Source organism: Boleophthalmus pectinirostris, unplaced genomic scaffold, assembly GCF_026225935.1.
Source record: "Boleophthalmus pectinirostris isolate CB_2022bp ecotype Guang Dong unplaced genomic scaffold, ASM2622593v1 HiC_scaffold_11, whole genome shotgun sequence".
Lineage (NCBI taxonomy): Eukaryota > Metazoa > Chordata > Actinopteri > Gobiiformes > Gobiidae > Boleophthalmus > Boleophthalmus pectinirostris.
This window is the reverse complement of record NW_026570994.1, coordinates 18,467,099-18,489,328: the sequence shown is the minus strand read 5'-3', so window position 1 is coordinate 18,489,328 and position 22,230 is coordinate 18,467,099. Positions and strand designations below refer to the sequence as shown.

General features: G+C 40.0%; 1 protein-coding gene across 1 annotated transcript; it reads left to right on the top strand.

The window, feature by feature from the left end:
- Positions 1 to 4,080: 4,080 nt before the first annotated feature.
- Positions 4,081 to 21,946, top strand: LOC110156605 (ETS translocation variant 5-like). The gene is made up of 13 exons (XM_020920806.2): positions 4,081 to 4,211; positions 5,854 to 5,919; positions 6,162 to 6,243; positions 6,336 to 6,383; positions 6,478 to 6,528; positions 11,358 to 11,463; positions 14,877 to 15,089; positions 16,021 to 16,286; positions 16,890 to 16,952; positions 17,040 to 17,105; positions 17,811 to 17,962; positions 18,704 to 18,805; positions 19,856 to 21,946. Exons 2-13 carry the CDS (start codon positions 5,872 to 5,874, stop codon positions 20,114 to 20,116), a joined length of 1,458 nt encoding a protein of 485 aa, XP_020776465.2. The 5' UTR covers positions 4,081 to 4,211; positions 5,854 to 5,871; the 3' UTR covers positions 20,117 to 21,946.
- Positions 21,947 to 22,230: the final 284 nt, after the last annotated feature.

Here is a 22,230-nt window from a genome sequence, read left to right as displayed (position 1 = left end):
GCATGACCACACCAGAGACTAAACCAGAACTAAACCAGGACTCACCCAAGACTCAACAGGACTAAACTAGGACTAAACCAGGACTAAACCAGGACTAAAGAAGGACTAAACCAGGACTCACCCAGGACTCAACAAGACTAAACTAGGACTAAACCAGGACTAAAGAAGGACTAAAGCATGACCAAACCAGAGACTAAACCAGAACTAAACCAGGACTCACCAAGGACTCAACAGGACTAAACTAAGACTAAACCAGGACTAAACCAAAGCTAATCAGAACCAAACCAGGACTAAACCAGGACTAAATCAGGACTAAACCTGGGATAAATAAGGACTAAACCAGGACTAAACCAAATCTAAACAAGCATCAAGGATTGACTAAACCAGGACAAAACCAGAACTGAACCAGGACTAAACTAGGACTAAAGAAGGACTAAACCAGGATTAAACCAGGACTAAATCAGGACTAAACCAGGACTAAACAGGACTAAACCAGCAATAAACCAGGAATAAAACAGGAGAAGGACTAAACCAGGACTAAACTAAAGCTAAATCAGGACTAAAACAGAATTAAAACAGGACTAAACCATGACCAAACCAGAGACTAAACCAGAACTAAACCAGGGATTAACCCAGGACTAAACAGAACTGAACTAGGACTATACCAGGACTAAACCAAAGCTAAATCAGGACTAAACCAGGACTAAACAAGCATTAATGATGGACTGAACCATGGACCAAACCAGGACCAAAACCAAGGCTAATCCAGGACTAAACCAGAACTAAACCAGGACTAAACCAGGACTAAACACAGTGCATCTTTAAGAATTCACAAAACGTTTTACTTCTTTTGTTCCAGTTTGACCACATTTTATCGTCCAAGTGAAGATGTTTGGAGTTTAAAAACACAGTGGAGCACTTCCTGTATCACCGCATGACATCACAAGGTGGAACAGAGCGTTTTTTACATTTTAAACGACTGCGAATGAAACAAAAAAAAAACACAACTCCGGGTCTGTTTGTGACAAGGAAACAACATTAGAACAGGAAATCAGAAAATAGAGTAACACGGGCGACTCTTGGACTAAAAACGTGAAATTTTAACTCTTTTTTTTCCAGTTTTTTTCCCCGTTTTCAATTCACACTTTTATGTTTTTGCCCCTGGTTAATCTCCAAATCCAATATAGTCGGTGCATGTGACACAGCGGCTGTCAGGAGTGATTTTCAAAGCGTAAAAATGATCAAAGTTGGAGTGAAGTTCAGAGGGGCCTCCTGTCCAGACAAGACCTGATCATGAGGCGCGCTGGGAAAATACAGACCGAAGGCGAGAGCGCGGAGGAGATTAATCGCAATCGAATCGAAATTATAATCAGCAAAAAATAACAAAAACAGCGATTTTTTTTTTCCCCCACGTGATTTTCTCCACGAACAACAAAATCTCTTTTTCTGAGTAAAAATAAAAGCTGCAAACCGAGTTCAAACGTGTTCTGAAAACTAGTTCTTGTGTTGTTTTTTTCAGTCTGGATTTCAGTCTGAACCAGTGTGAACGATGGACCAAAACCATGGACTAAACCAAGACCAAAACCAACATTAGAGCAGGACTGAACCAGGACTAAAACCAGGACTAAATCAGGACTAAACAAGTGTGAATGATGGACTGAACCATGGACCAAACCACGATCAAAGTCAAGACTAGACTAGGACTAAACCAGCATTAATAATGGATGAGACTAAATCAGGACTAAATCAGAACTAAACCAGGGCTAAATCAGAATTAAATCAGGACTAAAAAAGCATGAACCATGGACTGAACCATGGACCAAAACAGGACCAACACCAAGACTAGACCAAGACTCAATCAGTACTAGACCAGGACTAAACCAGGATTAAACAAGCATGAAGATGGACTGAATCATGGACCAAACCAGGACCAGGACCAAGACTAGACTAGGACTAAACCAAAGCTTTAATGATGGACGAGACTAAACTAGGACTAAATCAGGACTAAACTAGGACTAAACCAGGATTAAACCAGGACTAAACCAAAGCAAAATCAGGACTAAACAAGCATGAATGATGGACCAAACCAGGACCAAACCAGGACCAAAACCAAGACTAAACCAGAACTAAATCAGGACTAAACAAGCATGAATGATGGACCAAACCAGGACCAAAACCAAGACTAAACCAGAACTAAATCAGGACTAAACAAGCATTAATGATGGACTGAACCATGGACAAAACCAGGACCAAAACCAAGACTAAACCAGGAGTAAATCAGGACTAGACCAGGACTAAACAAGGACTAAATCAGAACTAAACAAATGTTAATGATGAACTGAAACATGGACCAAACCAAGACCAAAACCAGGACTAAACTAGGTCTAAACCAGGGATAAAAACCAGGACTAAACCAGAACTAAATCTGGACAAAACAAGTGTTAATAATGGATTTAATCATGGACCAAACCAGGACCAAAACCAAGACTAAACCAAGACTCAATCAGTACCAGATCCAGGACTAAACCAAAGGCTAAATCAGGACTAAACCAGGACTAAACAAGCATGAAGATGGACTGACTCATGGACCAAACCCGGAGCAACACCAAGACTAGACTAGGACTAAACAAGGACTAAACTAGTAATAAACCAGAACTAAACCAAAGCTAAATCAGGACTAAACAAACCAGGACTATAGGATTAGACCAAGGCTAGACCAGGACTAAACCAAGATCGTACGGCTAAACCAAGACTAAACCAGGACTAAACCAGGACTAAACCAAGGCTAAACCAGGACTAAACCAGGACTATAGGGTTAGACCAGGACTAAACCAGGATGAAACCAGGACTAAATCAGGACTAAATAAGCGTTAATAATGGACTGAACCATGGACCAAACCACGACCAAAATCAAGACTAGACCAGGACTAAACCAGCATTAATGATGGACGAGACTAAATCAGGACTAAACTAAGACTAAACCAGGATTAAACCAAAGCAAAATCAGGACTAAATCAGGACTAAACCAGGACTAAAACACAGCAAAATCAGGACTAAACCAGGACTAAATCAGGACTAAATAAGCCTTAATAATGGACTGAACCATGGACCAAACCAGGACCAAAATCAAAACTAGACTAGGACTAAACCAGCATTAATGATGGACAGAACCATAGACCAAACCAGGACCAAAACCAAGACTAAACCAGAACTAAACCAGGACTAAACAAGCGTTAATGATGGACTGAACCATAGACCAAACTAGAACTTAAATCAGGACTAAATCAGGACAAACTGAACTAAAACTGTCACATTTTAGAAGAAAAAGCCAAGATTATGAACCTTAATCATAAAATTCGAAAGGTTAATGAGGCCAGCGGAACTCAGTCTGTTAAAATACTTGTTGTTTTGAGTTTACGCCAAGTCTTGGCAGTGAAAACAAAGCAGAGGAAACACAATAATACAATAATAAAATCTGATAAACTAATAAACGGCTTTATGGCTGCTTCGGAACACTGCACACGTGCCTTTTGTATTGTAACCGTGCTATAATCTGTCTAATGATTTGGACAATTTTATGATATCTGCGGAAGTAATCTCAAACTTGATTCACAATAACAATTCTGATCATAAAAAACACTCTCTCTTTAGACAACAGAATGTGATTTTCTACCGACATTACCGTGTTATATCTGTGTAATCCCTAAGTAACTCTTAAACTTGCTCAAAATCGTTTAAAAACTCTTCAGGAAAGGTTAATTTTGGACTTTTTTAGTGTCAATCCCTGTGAAAAATGAGTATCTACTTTTCAATATCAGTTTTAGAATCGATTAATATCTGTTTTTCGATACTTCTGACCACGCTTGTGTAGTTTAGTCTTAAATGTGTCGGTACAAAAAGGTAGAAACGTGGAAAAACGTCGTGTGGCGCTTTAAGAGAGCTGTGAATTCATGAATGAAGCGCAGCCATTCATAAAGAACACGGAGGAGGGGCGGGTTCTGTGCTCTGCCGCGCGATTGGCCGAGGCGTTTGACGGACAGCGCGCTCGGCCAATCGGCGCCGAGAACAGAGGTCGGTTTGGATTTAGCACCTCGGGAGACGCTTCATTGAGAAAAACACAGAGTGGAGTTTTGTACGCGGAGATGCAGGCGATGTAGTGCGGGCAAACGCGATCGGAACACGACATTTGCGCACTACGAACTTCACTCGAGGTAGGAAGCGTGTTAAATGTTTGTTACGGGTTGGGGAAATGCGGGTTTAGGCGGACACGCGCGACGGTTTTGGACAGCGCCAGGTAGCGAGAGGTTTGGAGGGGGGGTAGGGGGGGGGCATGCAGCGCTCACGCCATTTTCTGCGTAATTTTTTTTGGAAGCAAAGCGAGCTTTTTTCCGCAACCGTCAGCGTTTTACGGACATTTCAGCGGTGCTAGTTGCGATTTATTAACGGTGTGGGTTTTGAGCCGTGGCATGGCAGCCCCCCCCCCGTCCTCCTCGTCCCTGCGCTCGTTAACCCCTCTGGACGGGCTCGAGTTTCAGTCCATTGAGAAAAACAAGGAGGGCTCGCGGGTGCGTGCGTCACCGCGAGCTTCATTCACAAATGTACCAGAGAGGCGCGCGCAGGGACGTAACTACGACATAAGCGGCGACGCGGGGCACGTACCGGGGGCCCGTGTTTACTTTTATTTTATTTCGACAAAGTAGAATTCAGAAAAGACACTAAAGACATTAAATTCAGACATGGAAAATGTTTTAAGATCTTATTATAATAAAAGGAGAAAGACAATGTGGCATAGGAAATACTACTACTACTACAAAAAGTACTACAACTACAAAAACTACTACAACTACAAAAAACACTACTACTACTATTACTACTACTACTACTACTATTACTACTACTACTACTATTACTATTACTACACCTACTACAAAAGTACTACTACTACTATTACTACAGCTACTACAAAAAGTACTACTACTACTACAAAAAGAACTACTACTGCTACTACTACTACAAAAAGTACTACTACTACTACTACTACTACTACAAAAAGTACTACTACTCTACTACTACAGCTACTACTACCACTACCACTACAAAAAGTACTACAACTACAAAAACTACTACAACTACAAAAACCACTACTACTACTACTACTACTACTACTATTACTACTACTATTACTACAGCTACTATAAAAAGTACTACTACTACTACTACAAAAAGAACTACTACTGCTATTACTACTACAAAAAGTACTACTACTCTACTACTACTGCTACTACTACTACTAACAAAAAGTACTACTACTCTACTACTACTGCTACTACTACTACTACAAAAAGTACTACTACTCTACTACTACTGCTACTACTACTACTACTACTAAAAAAAGTACTACTACTCTACTACTACTGCTACTACTACTACTACAACAAAAAGTACTACTACTGCTACTACAAAAAGTACTACTACTACAACAAAAACTACTAGAACTGCTACTACTACTACCACTGTAAGAACTAGTACTGCTACAAAACCACTACTGCTACTAGTACTAGTACTGTAAAAACTACTAGTACTGTTACCACTACTACTACAAAAAGACTACTACTGCTACTAGCACTGCTACAAAAACTACTACTACTGCAAAAAGTTGTTTATTTTTTTGTCTTATAGCTGCACTTCCAGGCTGTAATGGGCAAATATATTTTAACTCTTGACCATTTTCTTGTTTCTGGTGTTTTGGTGGCTCTTAATTTCAGTATAAACCCTCAAAATTAACACATATTTTTGACTTACAGAACTGAAATGTGTCGTTTTTAACAGGATTGTGTATTGTTTGTATTTCAGAGTGGAGATCTCTCAAACATGGACGGCTTTTATGACCAGCAGGTTCCCTTTGGGGTTCCAGAGAGGGTGAGTTTAATCCAGTCAAAACAAATCTGACTTAGAAAATACATTTAGTCACAGAAAAATACAGAATTCCTGCTTTTTAAAGGTTTCGTATTACACAAAATTGACAAAAAAACAGACCTGGAGTTGCGTTTTGTTTGTTCACCTCCGGGTTTGTTTGTAAAGAGAAAAACTACACAATAACACGACTTGAAGCGTGACGTCGGACACTTTATAAATTATTAATGTAAGAGTTGTTTTTGCAGAGAGGTCCCGCCGCAGACGAGGGGCGTTTGAACAGCAGAAAAAGGAAATTTATGGAGACCGAACTGGCTCAAGACACCGAAGGTACTTAAAAACTGTCAAAGTGACGCAATATTTTGGACAAGTCATCGTAAAAAATAAAGCTAAATGTGAATGTTGTTGTTTTTTTCTCCCAGACCTTTTCCAAGATCTGTTCCAACTTCAGGAGATCTGGATTGCAGAAGGTGAAGTTTTGACGAGTGAAGAGCTTTTATAAGAAGGATTTATTATTTTAGGCTGTATGTGATTTCATCGTTTTCTCGTCTTTTGTCTTTGTAGCCCAGTCTCCAGACGACGAGCAGTTTGTCCCAGATTTTCAGCCAAATAACGGTGAGTAGGAAAAAGTGCACAGTGTGGTTTTGCTCTTGATAGGGATGAAACGATATCCAAATCTCTCGGTACGATATTATCACGATATCCAGTAAAATATTTATTGCGATATTTTGGAGAGGCTGATATAATTGTAGATAGGACACTTTTTTGTGTTTTAAAATACCTTGACAAGATTTTGGTGTGAATTATTACTGTCATAATCCCAGGAATTCAAGTAAAAAACATAACTTCATGTTGTCTGTGCTGAAATGAATCATGGGATATGTAGTTCCCATTGTTTATTAGCTATTGCTACTATAAAAAATGCATTCAAGCAAAGAAACTTGCATTTCGATATATTGTGACAGATATTGTGAGACTTTTGACGATACAATATCACGATATTTCGGTTACTGTTACATCCCTAGTCCTTGAGCAAGACACATTACTTATTTTTCTTATGTATGAATGTGGTGGCAGTTTATGGCATGTTATAATGTTGTTACCTCCTCAAAAACAGACCTGGAGTTGTGTTTTGTTTCATTCACACATGTTTGAGTAACTCTTTATTATTAGTCTGTCTACTAGGGGTGTAACGATATCGTCATGGTACGATATTTATTACATTATTATGGAGTAATAAAGCTTTCAGAAATATTTGTGTGCATATTTGGCTGTAGTTGAGCATAAAATAAATATTCGTGAACTCTCTAATGAGTCCAGTCGTATATAAAATGTATTGTGTGTATTTTATCCATCAGAATACGAATTGAAAAGTTACGACATCGAGAATTACAATCACGAAATGAAAATTTGCGATTACGCTTTCATCAGTGCAAATACGATTTCACAGACGCGACTCGGCTGTCAAAAATACCTCATCTCTTCACAGGCATCATTTACTGAGCAGAAGAAACATCGATTGAGATGCCAGATTTTGCTCCGCATACTAGGGGTGTGCAAAAATATCAATATATCGTATCGTTTAATGTGATGATACAGTATCGATATTGTAGGCTGCTGTATCGATATATTACCAAGAGTATTTTTTTGGTATATTTGACTAAATTCTTTTGTTACAACTACAGTTTTGTTGCTTGTTTAGTGGAAGGAAACTCATTTGTGCAACACATTTGACATTTTCACAGTCTTTTGATTATTAAAAATTTGTGTGTTTTATATGAACTTTGCACAGGAAGTGGTTTAACAAAGACTTTTAGGATCACAGCCATGATTTAGCCTTTATTTTTTTATTGAACTTTATTGAATCGATTTGGAATATATCGAATGATACCCGGTCCTACCGCATACGGACTGAACCAGGACTAAACCAGGACTGAACCAGGACTAAACCAGGACTAAACCAGTACTGAACCAGGACTGAACCAGGACTAAACAAGGACTGAACCAGGACTAAACCAGGACTGAACCAGGACTGAACCAGGACTAAACCAGGACTAAACCAGGACTAAACCAGGACTAAACCAGGACTAAACCAGGACTGAACCAGGACTGAACCAGGACTGAACCAGGACTGAACCAGGACTGAACCAGGACTAAACCAGGACTGAACCAGGACTAAACCAGGACTGAACCAGGACTGAACCAGGACTAAACAAGGACTGAACCAGGACTAAACCAGGACTGAACCAGGACTAAAACCAGGACTAAACCAGGACTAAACCAGGACTAAACCAGGACTAAACCAGGACTGAACCAGGACTGAACCAGGACTGAACCAGGACTGAACCAGGACTGAACCAGGACTAAACCAGGACTAAACCAGGACTAAACCAGGACTAAACCAGAACCAGGACTGAACCAGGACTAAACCAGGACTGAACCAGGGACTGAAACCAGGACTGAAACCAGGACTGAACCAGGACTAAACCAGGACTCAACAAGGACTAAAGCAGGACTAAACCAGGACTAAACCAGGACTTCAGGATTCTTCTGCTCAGTAAATAATGCCTGTCAGGTGATGTTGTGTTTTTGACAGTCGAGTCCCATCTGTGAATTCGTATTCGTACTGAAGAAAGCGTAATCGTAAATTTTCATTTCGTGATTGTAATTCTTGACGTCTTAACTTTTCAGTTCGTATTCTGATGGATAAAATACGCAGGACACAGTTTATGTACGACTGGACTCATTCGAGAAATATTTACAAATATTTATTTTCATGCTCAGCTACAGCCAAATGTGCACATTCCTTAAATATTTCTGAAAGCTTTCTTACTCCATAAAATCTCACGATATGGTGGGAAAGCTCACGATTAGGGATGTAACGATATCCAAATCTCTCTGTGCGATATTTTCACGATATACATCTCAGGGTACGATATTTATTGCGATATTTGTGGAGGCTAAACAAAACTGAATTAAGTCTTGTCAAGGCATTTTAAGAGGAAAAAGTAGCATATTAACAAAGAACTATGACTTAAAACTCTTATTTCTTCTTGTAGTCTGCACTGAAATGGAGCAAAGGATCATGGTCTATGTAGTTCCCTCTGTTTTTTTGAGCTGTTGCTGCACCATAACTCTTAATTTAAGCAAACACACTTGTAATTCGATATATTGTGATGGTCCACGATATTATTGTGAGAACTTTGACGACACGATATCACGATATTTTGGTTATTGTCACACCCCTTCTGTCTACGTTAAGTTTTTGATGAGGAAGCACAATGTGAACAGTAGTATTCTCATTATAATCGTGTGATCTAAATCTAAACGATCGTTGGAAACCCGCCAGCTGTTATGACAGGAAGCCGAGGCCATAAACCCATTCCAGACATCACCTGCCGATTTCAAACATTGTCATCGTGCGGCAGGTTCAGGGACACTCCGTTAAACTGGGAATTTATGACTCTCCTGGACACTGGCGTTGGCTTAATGTTTGAACAACGGACGCGAGGTGGAAATTTAGAGGAGCAGTGACGTAAAAGCCAAGCAGTGACTCGTGCGCCACACAGACGGGAACAGGGACATTATAACGAGATTGAAAACCATTAAAACGCCACTAATAAAAATTAAAGGGTCCATATTACGCTTTTTTTTCCTGATTCATCTTATTATGTTTCCTCATCACAAACGTACACTTCACTAGAAACATTTGGATAATTTCAGCCCTGGAATTGACAATTTTTACTGAATTAAAGATAAAAAATGTAGCTGTGAACGTAAACTGCACAGCTTCGTGACATCACAAGGTGGAACAGAGCATTTTGAGCTTTGGAGATGGAGACTGATGATTAGAGCGGCCAGATTTTCACCAGGGTTGGCATGGTTTGTGTAAAGAAAATTGTGAAAAGACCATGTAACATTCTCTTGTCAGTCATAATCTGAGGGAATTCTGATGCTTTTTATTTATTTTCGTGCTTTATAATCATTCGCAAACACGATTTTTTAATGTGTTTTGGCAATACAAATGACAGTTTATGCTCCTTTTTTCTGTTGGCGGGGATCTAGTTTTAGATTTAGTCAAAAATTGTGATAGTCCTGGTATAGACTAGCCTGATTCATCGGCCGGTTTCACTTCGTGGAAACCGTGTGACCTCGCAGCATTAGGATTCGTTCGCTCGACGGTAGACGGGTACTTTTTTTATTTAACCAATCGCTGCCGTTTGGTCGTGACGTATGTAAAGTTCCAAATCCTGTAGGAAAAAGGACAATAACGTCTTTCCCCTTGATAAAATTCACCAAACATTCTCTTTGTTCTGGCTTTAAATCCTCGATCTTGGGAATATGACTTCATCTACATTCATCTCGACGCTTTGTTTACTGTTGTGCTGTACCACAAAAGGGACCCAGACAGATGCTTGAGTTTGATGTCATGGCTTCACAGCTCTTCTCTGATTGGCCGGTGTTTGGTCTACAACTTCTGGAGTTCTTGTAAACGGTTTGATGTATTCTGATTCCTGACCTCGTCGCTGGAGAGAAATGAAATTGAGTGGAGGCACTGGGCTACATCTGTGGGACTTCTGATGCCGCATTTTTTTGCTTTATGGTCATTCACAAACACGGTTTTCTGTATTTTGGCAAAACAAACAACAAAATGTATGCTCCTCTTTTACTGTTAGCAGGGATCAGATCAGTCAAAAGTTGTGATAATCTTGTTTTGGTCCTGGTTTAGATCAAATTGGTCAAAAATAGGGACACCAGGGACATTCATTTTATAAAACTGGTTTTGGGACGGGGACACAGGGCTCCAAACTGGGACTGTCCCGGGTATAAATAGGGACGTCTGGTCACTCTACTAGGACGGAGTATCATTCAAAAGTTGCCGATATGATAAATACCTCGATACGTAGGCCATGATACGATACACTGCACTTATAATTCAATATGATTCAATAAAAATAAAGGCTAAATCATGGCTGTGTCTTTGTTACAGTCTTTGTTAAACCACTTCTTGTGCAAAGTTCATATGAAACACAAACATTTTAATCATCGAAACTGAAAATTTCAAATGTGTCGCATAAACAAGTTTCCTTTTTCTAAACAAACAGCATTGAAACAAAATAATTTAGTAAAATGTACTTAAAAATACTCTTGGCGACATGTCGATACTGTTTCATCACATTAAACAATACGATATATCAATATTTTGATATTTTTGCACATTGTTACACCCTACTGATAATAACAAAGTGTGTGTGAATGAAAAACAAAAGTCCAGGTTTGTTTGTGATGCGGTAACAACATTATAACACGACTTTAACCTCACAAGAGTCCATTTTGCGTAATATGGGACCTTTGATTTCCTTGTTCCTTGTTCACGTCATCAGTGGTTCTGTTGTTGTTGTTGTTGTTGTTGTTGTATTTAATGTAATCTTGTTTTCGTCCAGTGTCTGCGAGTGGCCCCATGGTGCAGAGGGTGAAGAGGGAGTCCAGCCCCAGCTCCCAGTCGCCCTGCAGGACCCCCCACAGAGACATGTGCCTCTATCCATACAGGTACCACACTCACTGTACACAGCTGCTTTTACATGCAGAAAGAGGAGGAGAGATGGTGGAATTGTCTCGTTTTAAGTTTAAAATATCTTTGCAGTGCTTTATTTAGGATATTTTATACATTTGGTGGTGTTATTTCGCATTAATATTGTTATATAGGCAGTGGCGGAGTTAGATATTTGGGGGCCCTCACTACAATTTTTTTTATTTTTTTTGTATTTTCCCATTGTTCATGAGACAAGCACATCTTTATTTGAATTAGGGTGGATTGGAATCTTGTCTTATCAGGCCCCACCCACATTAGTACATATTGAGTCATTTTCGTTGTGGATGCAGTTTTCGTTCACACTAATCTGATGGAAAACGGCTCCAGAGTCGGAGCGATCTGATGCCGCCACAAATTCATCTGATTATGGATCTGATCCGACACTGTGTGGACGCCTGAAAACGCTGATACTCTGATATAGGAGCTCTCGTTGTGTCCTTACTGGACCATGTCACTGTGACTTGCTCCTTCCTGATTCGCTGGGTTCATGATATAAGTCATGTGACACTGTTGCGGAAAACACTTTAAACAAACCAGAGACAAATGGGAAATGGCGTAGCTAGAACTACTTACTACTTTCACGCTTACCATCTTCCTTGACTCAAAATTGGCTGCTGCAACTTTAGACACGGTGCTCCACATCCTTGTTTTTACTGCCCATGTGACATTGTGAAGACGTGACGCCAGCCTAGTCATGTGACTAGTGTTTCAGGCGGTTTTGCGTTACGGAAGACTTTGATTGCGGACACAGAAACAACATGTCTGGATGCAAATCGTTTCCGATACAGTGATTCGTTTCATTGTAAACATAACCTTCGTTAGGTCGAATACTAGATGACCAGAGCTGAAATTTGTTGTATTTTTTTGCTAGTAATTACATTTTTGTTTACATCTATTACATATGATTATTATTATGCTATGAAAGAAATGGGAATACTTTGTCAAATCTATTTTAACTGTCAATCAGATTCTATTTTGATGGGGTTTTCTTGTTTAAAAGTAAACCACTCATTTAATGTCATACTGAGAGAAAAACAAATTGCTCTGAGGTTGGGGGCCCCTGCAGGTTCAGGGGCCCCAGGTGGCCGTCTACTGTTGCCTAGTGGTAGCACCGCCTCTGATTATAGTTTAGTCCTTAAATTTGATGATTTCTATAGAACTTTACAGAAGATTCACTGTTTTCTTTTAAAGGTACGCCGCCCACCCACTTCTCCAGACGTGAGATGTAAAAAAACAAAAAACAAAAAAAAACCCTAATAAGATAAAATAGCTACAACTCAAATGTTAAATCAGAGATACTGGCAATGACCGAACCAGGACCGAGTGTTGGGAGGTCCACCCGCGTAGACCATATTGTGATCACAGGCGAAAGAACTGGTGCAGAACTCCGAGCCCCACGGGTCTAAGCGCAGCCATCGCCCGATTGCGCTTGACACTCTGTTTCTTGGGCTCAGGGTTCCCTCTCTCAAGCTCTCTCAAGTCTAAGATTAGACCTGGTTTAGACCTGGTTTAGACCTGGTTTAGACCTGGTTTAGACCTGGTTTAGTCTGGTAGCACCGCCTCTGAATATAGTTTAGTCCTTAAATTTGATGATTTCTATATAACTCTATGGGAGATTCACTGTTTTCTTTTAAAGCTGCACTGCGTAACTTCTTGGTTGGGGCTCCGTCACCTGCTTGTTTCTATGGATACGTCATTACTCTGCCTTAAATGTTCCACAGTGTGACATTAAACATCTCTATTTACATTTATTCAATTACAGGTGCAGGTTTTAAAGCTCAAAAACACCTAAAAAAACAGGCATTCTGACTGAGCGTGGTCGCCTCTCCACAGATCTGACCTGTAACTTGCTCTGGTTTGGTCTCCATGACGACAGAAAAGTCTAATATCATACTATGAAACACTCTAGCCAAATCAATAACATCTCAGTGGAGAAAAGCACTCGACAGACCCTTCACCAGCAAAGTTACACAATGCGATAATTTTTGTCTCTATCAACATTTTATTTGTTTATAAACGACGCTCTGGCCTCGCATATTTCCTCATTTCCTCTTGTAGACTCTTCTAGCTGTGAAATGGACTCCTGACTGTTTTAAATTTCCCATCGCAGAGCTCCTATCCAGCAGCGTGACAGATTTATGAGTTTGATTTGACGGTAGCGTGTGTTTAGGGCCCATTATCGGATCTTAAATGGTGCTTTGGTTTGGCCCCTGGCTCCTCCTCCCCCTCCTCCTCCTGCTGCTGCTTCTTCAGGTTTTGTTTTCATGAAGCGGTGACTCATTCGACTTGTCTTCACTTGTGCAATGTCTGTTTACTCTGCACAACCAGCAATCTGTAGATCTCAAAGCAGAAGGAAGCCGCAGCGCGAGATAATTATAAAAACATTTAGAAATCTTGGACGTTTTGGGTTTAAATTTGGTTAAAGTTTGATTTTTTATGTCGTTTCCTCATCACAAATGTACATGAAGTTGTGTTTTGTTTTATTGACTCATGTTTAACACACAAACCTGCAGATTTAGGTTTTTCCGTTTTAATCTGTAATTTCTATCGTGTTTTTCCGTCCACTCACTTCTCCCGACGTGAGATGTAAAAAAATAACAAATAAAATAATAAAATAAAATAGCTGCAACTCAGATGTTAAACCGGAGATACTTGGCAGTGACTGAACCAGGACTGAACCAGGACTGAACCAGGACCGAACCAGGACCGAACCAGGACCGAACCAGGACTGAACCAGGACTCTGTTCCTCGAGCTCAGGGTTCCTGGTTTAGAACTGGTTCAGTCCTGGTTCAGTCCTCGTTTAGACCTGGTTTAGAACTGGTTTATACCTGGTTCAGTCCTCCTTTAGACCTGGTTTAGACCTGGTTCAGTCCTCCTTTAGACCTGGTTCAGTCCTCGCTTTAGACCTGGTTTAGACCTGGTTCAGTCCTCCTTTAGACCTGGTTTAGACCTGGTTTAGACCTGATTTAGACCTGTTTAGACCTCGTTTAGTCAATCTTTATTTATAAAGTACTTTTAAAAGCAACTTTTACAAAGAAGAACAATACAAAAAGCATAAAAATGTCAAACAGTGGGCAAACAAAAACAGACAATGATTCAAACAATCCAAATAATTATAATAATAATAAAAAAATTAAAGTTAATAGAAAAAAAATAAAAGAGGAATAAAATCAAGCTAAAACCAGTTAAATGAAGGCCAGTCGATAAAAATGAGTCTTAAAAAGTGATGTAAAAGTTGGTTCTGACGGAGCGATAATGCCGTGGTTTAAGTAACTGCCACTTTAGACTCTCCTTATGCTTTAACCGCAAATCTCCACTCTTTAAATCCTTTATTTTCATGTAATTTACTAAACTTCCATCTCATTCCAGTGCCTCTTGTGACGCCAAACCCGCCGGACTCAAAGCCCCGCCCCCTCTGCAGAGACAAGCTCACCCATTGGCTGCTCCGCCTGTCCGTCACTGCCCTCAGACCCTCCCCCCTGCTCCTGCCCCTCCTCCTCCTCCTCACCACGGCCAGAGCCAAACTTTTGTGATGCCCCACGGACCAGCGCCCCCCAGTGGAGCCTACAGCGCACAGCAACGGTCAGTGAAGTTCAGAATATCACACGTTTTAAACCTTTTTTGTATTTTTATTTCATATTTATGGCTCAGTTAGTCGAGGTTTTTACTAGTTTATTGTTTTTTCCCAATGATACTCACTTTATTTTTACTACATCTTATATTTATTCAACCACAAGAGACAAAGAGAATGATTTTCAGGTGCACTATGTAACTTTTCGGTTTGAGAGTTTGTTCTGTGTGACTGTTCTGCCTGGAATGTTCCACAGTGTGACTTTAAACCACCTGTAAATGAATAAATGCAAAGTAGAGCTGTTTAAAGCTCAAAAATACCTAGAAAAACAGACATTTTGACTGTGAGCGGCGTCGCCTCTCCACAGATCTGACCTGTAACTTGGTCTGATTTGGCCTCCGTGAAGATAGAAAGGTTTAGTGCCCATACTGTGGAACATTCCAGACAAAGCAATAACATCTCCATGGACCTGGTTTAGTCCTGGTTTAGTCCTCATCTAGATCTGGTTTAGATCTGGTTCAGTCCTCGTTTAGTCCTGGTTTAGATCTGGTTTAGACCTGTTTCAGTCCTCGTTTAGACCTGGTTTAGTCCTGGTTTAGATCTGGTTTAGTCCTGGTTTAGTCCTGGTTTAGATCTGGTTTAGACCTGGTTTAGTCCTCGTTTAGATCTGGTTTAGACCTGTTTCAGTCCTCGTTTAGATCCTGGTTTAGTCCTGGTTTAGATCTGGTTTAGTCCTGGTTTAGAACTGGTTCAGTCCTCGTTTAACACCCAAACCATGAGAAAAAATTACTTATAGATAAAAAAATTACATAAAATTAAATAATTACATATAAAAATAAATAAATTTGATAAAAATTAAATAAATGACAGTAGCTTTTCGATACGTTTTAATAATTGTCCTTTTCATTGTTGTGATTTGTTTATTTTTGTGTTTGTTTATAGTTTCCAGAGACAGTTATCAGACCCCAGCCTACAGTTCCTGCCCCCGGGCGCCTCTGGCTCCTCTGCCTCGTCTCGCCCGCTCTACCAGAGGCACCACTCGGAGCCCCTGGTCCCGCCTGGAGCTCCTCTGTTCAAACAGGAGCTGGTGGACCCCATGTACCCGCCTCCTGTGCCCGCCTCTGTGCCCGCCCCTGCCCCCCCACAGACGGGCACATACCCCCTCGTCTCCATCAAGCAGGAGCCCCGAGACCACGCCTTTGACACGGGTAAGTAAGACGGTCCGAAATAGTGAAATAAAAACAGCAGGATCACGTAGAGCGGGTTAACACGAACATTTTAAGACCAAAATCATAAAAGTCGAGGCTCACAGCAGCAGGTACAGAGAGAGAGGACACGAATTTCCAATGTGAAGTCACTTGAAAACAGAGTCGATTATATATACAGACTGTAGTTCACATGCTAGAATTTATTAACAGGCTCTGAGCTAAACAATTTATTAGTGATGGGTGAACGGAGCCTCGTGAAGCATTGACACCTCAGTCGCAATATTGTCTCAAATGGTTCGACGTGTCTGAGGCCTCGGAGAAACACTGACCTCTAGTGGACAAATTTAACCATTGTCACGCAGGTGTCTCAGCGTCGATGAAGTATTGTTAGTGTAAGACAATAGTTGTGTGCAGAGCGACACCGTTCCTAACAACAACAATAATAATGATGATTTAAAATAATATGTAAAGAGCAACATAAATAGCAGCTGTAAATAAGAAAATAGGTGTTACCTTGTTAGGTGGAATTAGATCAAAATTTAGAATCCAGTTGTGTAAATTTGAGTTATAATCAGGCTTTTTTCATATGTTTCTATGTTCCAGATGTCCAAAGCTGCCAATCCTCCTTCGATAAGCCTCCGCATTTGTACAGGAATAACCACCATGGTGAGTTTTATTCATTTTATACATATTGTTGGTGTATTTTGTCAAAATTTGAGTCAACGTTTTCTTTTTTTAAATATATCTAAACAGGATTCCCACACAGAGATCCACAGATGTACTACGACGACACGTGTGTGGTTCCAGACAGACTTGATGGTGAGTTAAAGATTAAAATTAAATCAAGAAGTCTTACGTTGAAAAGCCTGTTTACGCACGTCTCACACTTAAAGGTTGTATAGAGGATTTTTTTAAGGGAAGAGAAATACAGCAACAGTTCTTGTGCGCATTCAGAATTACTGTTGAAGTTTCCTGTCTAGAAGTAATTCAGCGACCGACGCGTCAGTTTTTAGACCCTTCGTCTGCTTCAGTCACGCCATCGCTGGACAAGTTCTCCAAGAATCACCTCAGTTTGGCTTTGCTACTTTTCCACTTCTCTTCTTCTTTCAGCGACCTCAAAAACGGACTTTCTTTTGCGGCGAAATGGTCGTGGATTCTCGTCCGCCGTCGCGACAAACTTTGTGCGAAATGCGAGGAAGCGACAGTTCGAAAATGCCTCTAAGAACCACTGCGTAAACCACGTAATCCCCGCGCTCCGACGAGTCAGTTATACTAGGGAGTTTGATTGACAATCTAACAGCCAATAGAAAATGAGGGAGCCTAGTTTTCTATTGGCTGATGTTTATCTGGCCTCACTACGTCCACAGTTGATAGATTTTCGTTCTTTTTTTTTTGGTCATCATAATTACAAAGCTGCTGCGTCTCTGTAATGGTATTTTAATCTTTCACTGACAATTTGAAACAAAAAAAAAAAATCCTCCATACAACTTTAATTTAAACCCTGACTGTTCCCGTCTCTTTTAGGTAAGCTGAAGTCTGAGGGTTTGCCGTACCAGCGCCGGGGCTCTCTGCAGCTCTGGCAGTTCCTTTTGACTCTCCTGGAAAACCCGAACAACTCCCACCTCATCGTGTGGACCGGACGAAACATGGAGTTTAAGCTCATCGACCCCGAGGAGGTAACGGACCGGAGAGTCTAATGCAGATATTGCCAAAGCTGAATTAAAACTAAAAAACAAAACCAACTAAAAATCTCCCTCATCCTGGTCTAAAAACAAGTTGGACGAAAATCAGCATAAGAAAAAAAATCACTTTTTGTTGTAAATTCTGGTGACACACAAATAAAAAACCTTTTGCTGGGTTTCAGATGACCTCACTGCATTCTATAGGGAAATATTAATACAGATAGGAACAAATTTGTGCTAAGATAAAGTTCATGACAAATTTGTGCTAAGACTGAATTCACACTAAATATGGCCAAATTCGGGCTAAATAAGACAAAAATTTTGCAAAATTTGTGCTATATATGGCGAAATGTGTGCTAAATAAGATCAAATTCATGCCAAATTTGTGCTAAATAAGACAAAATTCACTCTAAATATGGCCAAATTCGTGCTAAATAAGACAAAAATTGTGCAAAATTTGTGCTGAATAAGACCAAATTCCTGTTAAATGAGACCAAATTCATGCCAAATTTGTGCTAAATAAGGGCAAATTCGTGGGTAAAATTGTTGAAAAGTAAAAGAAAATCTGACCCTTGCCCTGCATTTGGGAGTAAGACGTCACATTTTACAATCTGAAAACTACCAATAAAAAAACAAACAAAAATCATAAATCAAGGCGACAGGTGGCCTCAGCCTGCTTCACATAATAATTTCATCCACCATAATCTCAGTTTGTTTATGTGTGTTTGTTTCCAGGTGGCCCGTCTGTGGGGGGTCCAGAAGAATCGTCCGGCCATGAACTACGACAAACTGAGCCGATCTCTGCGGTACTACTACGAGAAAGGGATCATGCAGAAGGTAAAAACGCACAAATGTTTTTATACAGCCTGATTTTATTTTTATTTTTATGCTGCCTACACCACAAAACCTGCAGCCCAATGTACAATAGTTATAAGTCAGTGGTTTTATCAGGACTGAAACCCAGGACTATAAATCATGACTAAAACCAGGACTTAAAACCAGGACTTAAAAACCAGGACTAAAACCCAGGTCTAAAACGCAGGACAAAAAATTATGACTAAAATTATGACTTATATCCAGGTCTAAATCCAGGCCTAAATCCAGGCCTAAATCCAGGCCTAAACCCAGGACTATAAATCATGACTAAAACCCAGGACTTAAAACCCAGGACTTAAAACCCAGGACTTAAAACCCAGGACTAAAAACCCAGGACTAAAACCCAGGACTAAAACCCAGGACTAAAAACCCAGGACTAAAAACCCAGGACTTAAAACCCAGGACTAAAAACCCAGGACTAAAAACCCAGGACGTAAAACCCAGGACGTAAAACCCAGGACGTAAAACCCAGGACGTAAAACCCAGGACGTAAAACCCAGGACTTTAAAAACCAGGACTTAAAACCCAGGACTAAAACCAGGTCTAAACCAGCACTATAAATCAGGACTTAAATCAGGACTGAAACCCAGGACTGAAAACCCAGGACTGAAAACCCAGGACTGAAAACCCAGGACTGAAAACCCAGGACTGAAAAAAACTGGACTTTCAAAAACCCAGGACTTAAAACCCCTAGGACTAAAACCGGACTAAAAACGGACTTAAACCCCAGGACTTAAACCCCAGGACTTAAACCCCAGGACTGAAAACCAGGACTGAAAATTATAACTAAAACCAGGTCTAACCCAGGTCTAAATCAGCACTATAAATCAGGACTAAAAACCAGGACCAAGAACCAGGACTATAAACCCAGGTCTTAAACCAGGTCTTAAGGCAGGACCAAAAATCATGACTAAAACCAGGTCTAAAAACCAGGACTAAAACCAGGACTACGGTATGAGTTTAATATCCGCGCGTTGATTTCCGTGTTTTGTTTTTGTTTTTTTCCCGCAGGTGGCCGGAGAGAGGTACGTGTACAAGTTCGTGTGTAACCCGGACGCCCTCTTCTCGATGGCGTTCCCCGAAAACCCGCGTCAGAACCAGATCAAACCGGATCCGGACGCGCAGCTTCCCGTTCCGGACGAGGAGGGCCTGGTGCTGCCCCCTTTCGACGAGGAGGGACCCTACCTGCCCGACGTCACGGAGCAGTGCATCATGGAACTTCCGTATCCCGAGTCCTTTCCGTACCAGAGCATAACAGACTCTTTTAACTAAACCGTTTTTTAATTATTATTATTGTTATTATTCACACGTTAACAAGTTGTTTTTAAAATTTACACAATAGTTAAATATTTTCCCGTATTTTTGACAGACAATTGTGCTGGATTCAGTCAATCGTGAACAGATTTTTTTTGGTTTAAATTGCATTTTCTTGCCATTTTAAAAAACAGTATTACAAATTTTTATAGTTTTGATGCAAAATACAATCCCAGATAATGTTTGAAAGTAGCATTTTATACACGGAAATGACATAAACTGTAAATATAAATGGACATGACTAACACGTTTTGAACAGGAAGTGAACGTGGGCGATTCGTGTGTCATTCGTTCATTTGTTTTTCAATATAAAACCAAAAATAAGAAAATTAAAAAACAATTTTCTTCATTATTTGTCTCCAAAACCAAAATGAAAAAACATAACGATTAATTTTTTCAGTTTTCGATTTTTGTGTTTAAATGAAAAAACGGATAACGGCCGTTTCCTGTTTGTGACTTAAACTGCGATGCCAAACCATTTTTAATCCTGGTCTAGTCCCAGTCTGGTCCTGGTCTCAATCACGATCTGGTCCCGGTGTGATCCTGGTCTCAGTCCCAGTCCTGGTCCCAGACTCTGTCCTTGTCTGGTCCCAGTCTAAATCCTTCTCTCAATCACGGTCTGGTCCTGGTCTCAATCATGATCTGGTCCCGGTCTCAGTCCTGGTCCCAGTCTCAATCACAGTCTGGTCCTGGTCTGGTCCAGTCCTCAGTCCCCATCTGGTCCCAGTCTGGTCCTGGTCTCAATCACGATCTGGTCTCAGTCCTGGTCTCAGTTCTGATCTGGTCCCGGTGTCAGTCCCAGTCTCAGTCCTTGTCTGGTCCTGGTCTAAATCCTGGTCTCAGTCCCGATCTGGTCCTGGACCTGTTTAGTCCTGGTTCAGTCCGTATGCGGCGCAAAAGTCCGGCATCGCAGTTTAAGTCACGGAAACGACAATCAGTTTTTTCCATTTTTCATTTAAACACAAAATTGAAAACTGAAAAAAAAACAAATCATTCTGTTTTAAATTTTGGTTTTGGAGACAAATAATGACGAAAACTGTTGTTTTTTCGTTTTCTTATTTTTGGTTTTATTTTGAAAAACAAATGAACGAATGACACAGATTCTGGGCGCACTTCCGGCTTCATTGAACATTTATCTACTTGACGATAAACATTCGTAAACTAAAAACACCACAGGATAAAACAGAATTCTTGCTAATATATGAAGGTCAAATGTATTTTTTTCTGTTTCTCAAAATATTTTCCAAATTTACAGTTAACATGAATGGATTTCTGTTTATATTGTAATATTTATGCCCAAAAATTCTCAGTTTTTGTAGCTCTTACTGTCACTATTTTGTTAAAAAGCGAAAACAAAGATGGTAAATTGTAAGAAAATTTTCAAGTACTTTGCTGTATTTAAAATTTTTGCACAAATTTCTCATGAATCTCCATTTTAATTTTAATACTTTCTTGCTGAATTTTCATGTGACGTGGTTCAAGTTTTTCTGTATTCCAACTCTTGACCAAAAATTTTAAAAACCGTGTTCAAGTATTTCTATCTTAAGGGACTTTGAAACTTGTATATTTTCAAAAATGGTTGTTTCCTATAATCGTTTTTTGACAGAAGTTAATATTTTTGGCCAATGTGTCGCTCTAAAAATGTCTAATTTCTTTGTTCAAATGCTTTTTGATATAATTATTTTGCTTCATAGATGTATAATTCTGTACGGAGTTCTATTTTTGCTACAGCTTTGACTCTCCTGACGCTGTACTGTGCCTTCTGTCAAACTTTACCTAAACAATAAACAATTTTAAATCACTAATATTGTGAATTATTATGAAATTACAGATACAAAAATGCCCCCGTGTGTCTCCATGGGGTCTTAATCTGTATAAAAGCTGCTTAGTTTAGTGGAAATGTCTCCCTGAAGATGGAAAGGTTTAATGCCAAACTGTGAAACATTCCAGCCCAAGCAGAAAAGCGTTTGACGGACCCTCCACCAAAAAAATTACTTAACACGCTCTCCTCGGGGTCACATAGACCCAAAGAAACATTTTTTTTCCCTTCCTGCTCTCGGGGCGGGTCAAGT

Excerpts from the sequence above, each read along its gene's own strand:
- LOC110156605 (XM_020920806.2), top strand. The coding sequence starts at position 5,872 with ATGGACGGCTTTTATGACCAGCAGGTTCCCTTTGGGGTTCCAGAGAGG. Across the intron at positions 6,529-11,357 it reads AGATTTTCAGCCAAATAACG|TGTCTGCGAGTGGCCCCATG; the intron begins GTGAGTAGGAAA and ends GTTTTCGTCCAG. Across the intron at positions 17,963-18,703 it reads AGCTCATCGACCCCGAGGAG|GTGGCCCGTCTGTGGGGGGT; the intron begins GTAACGGACCGG and ends GTTTGTTTCCAG.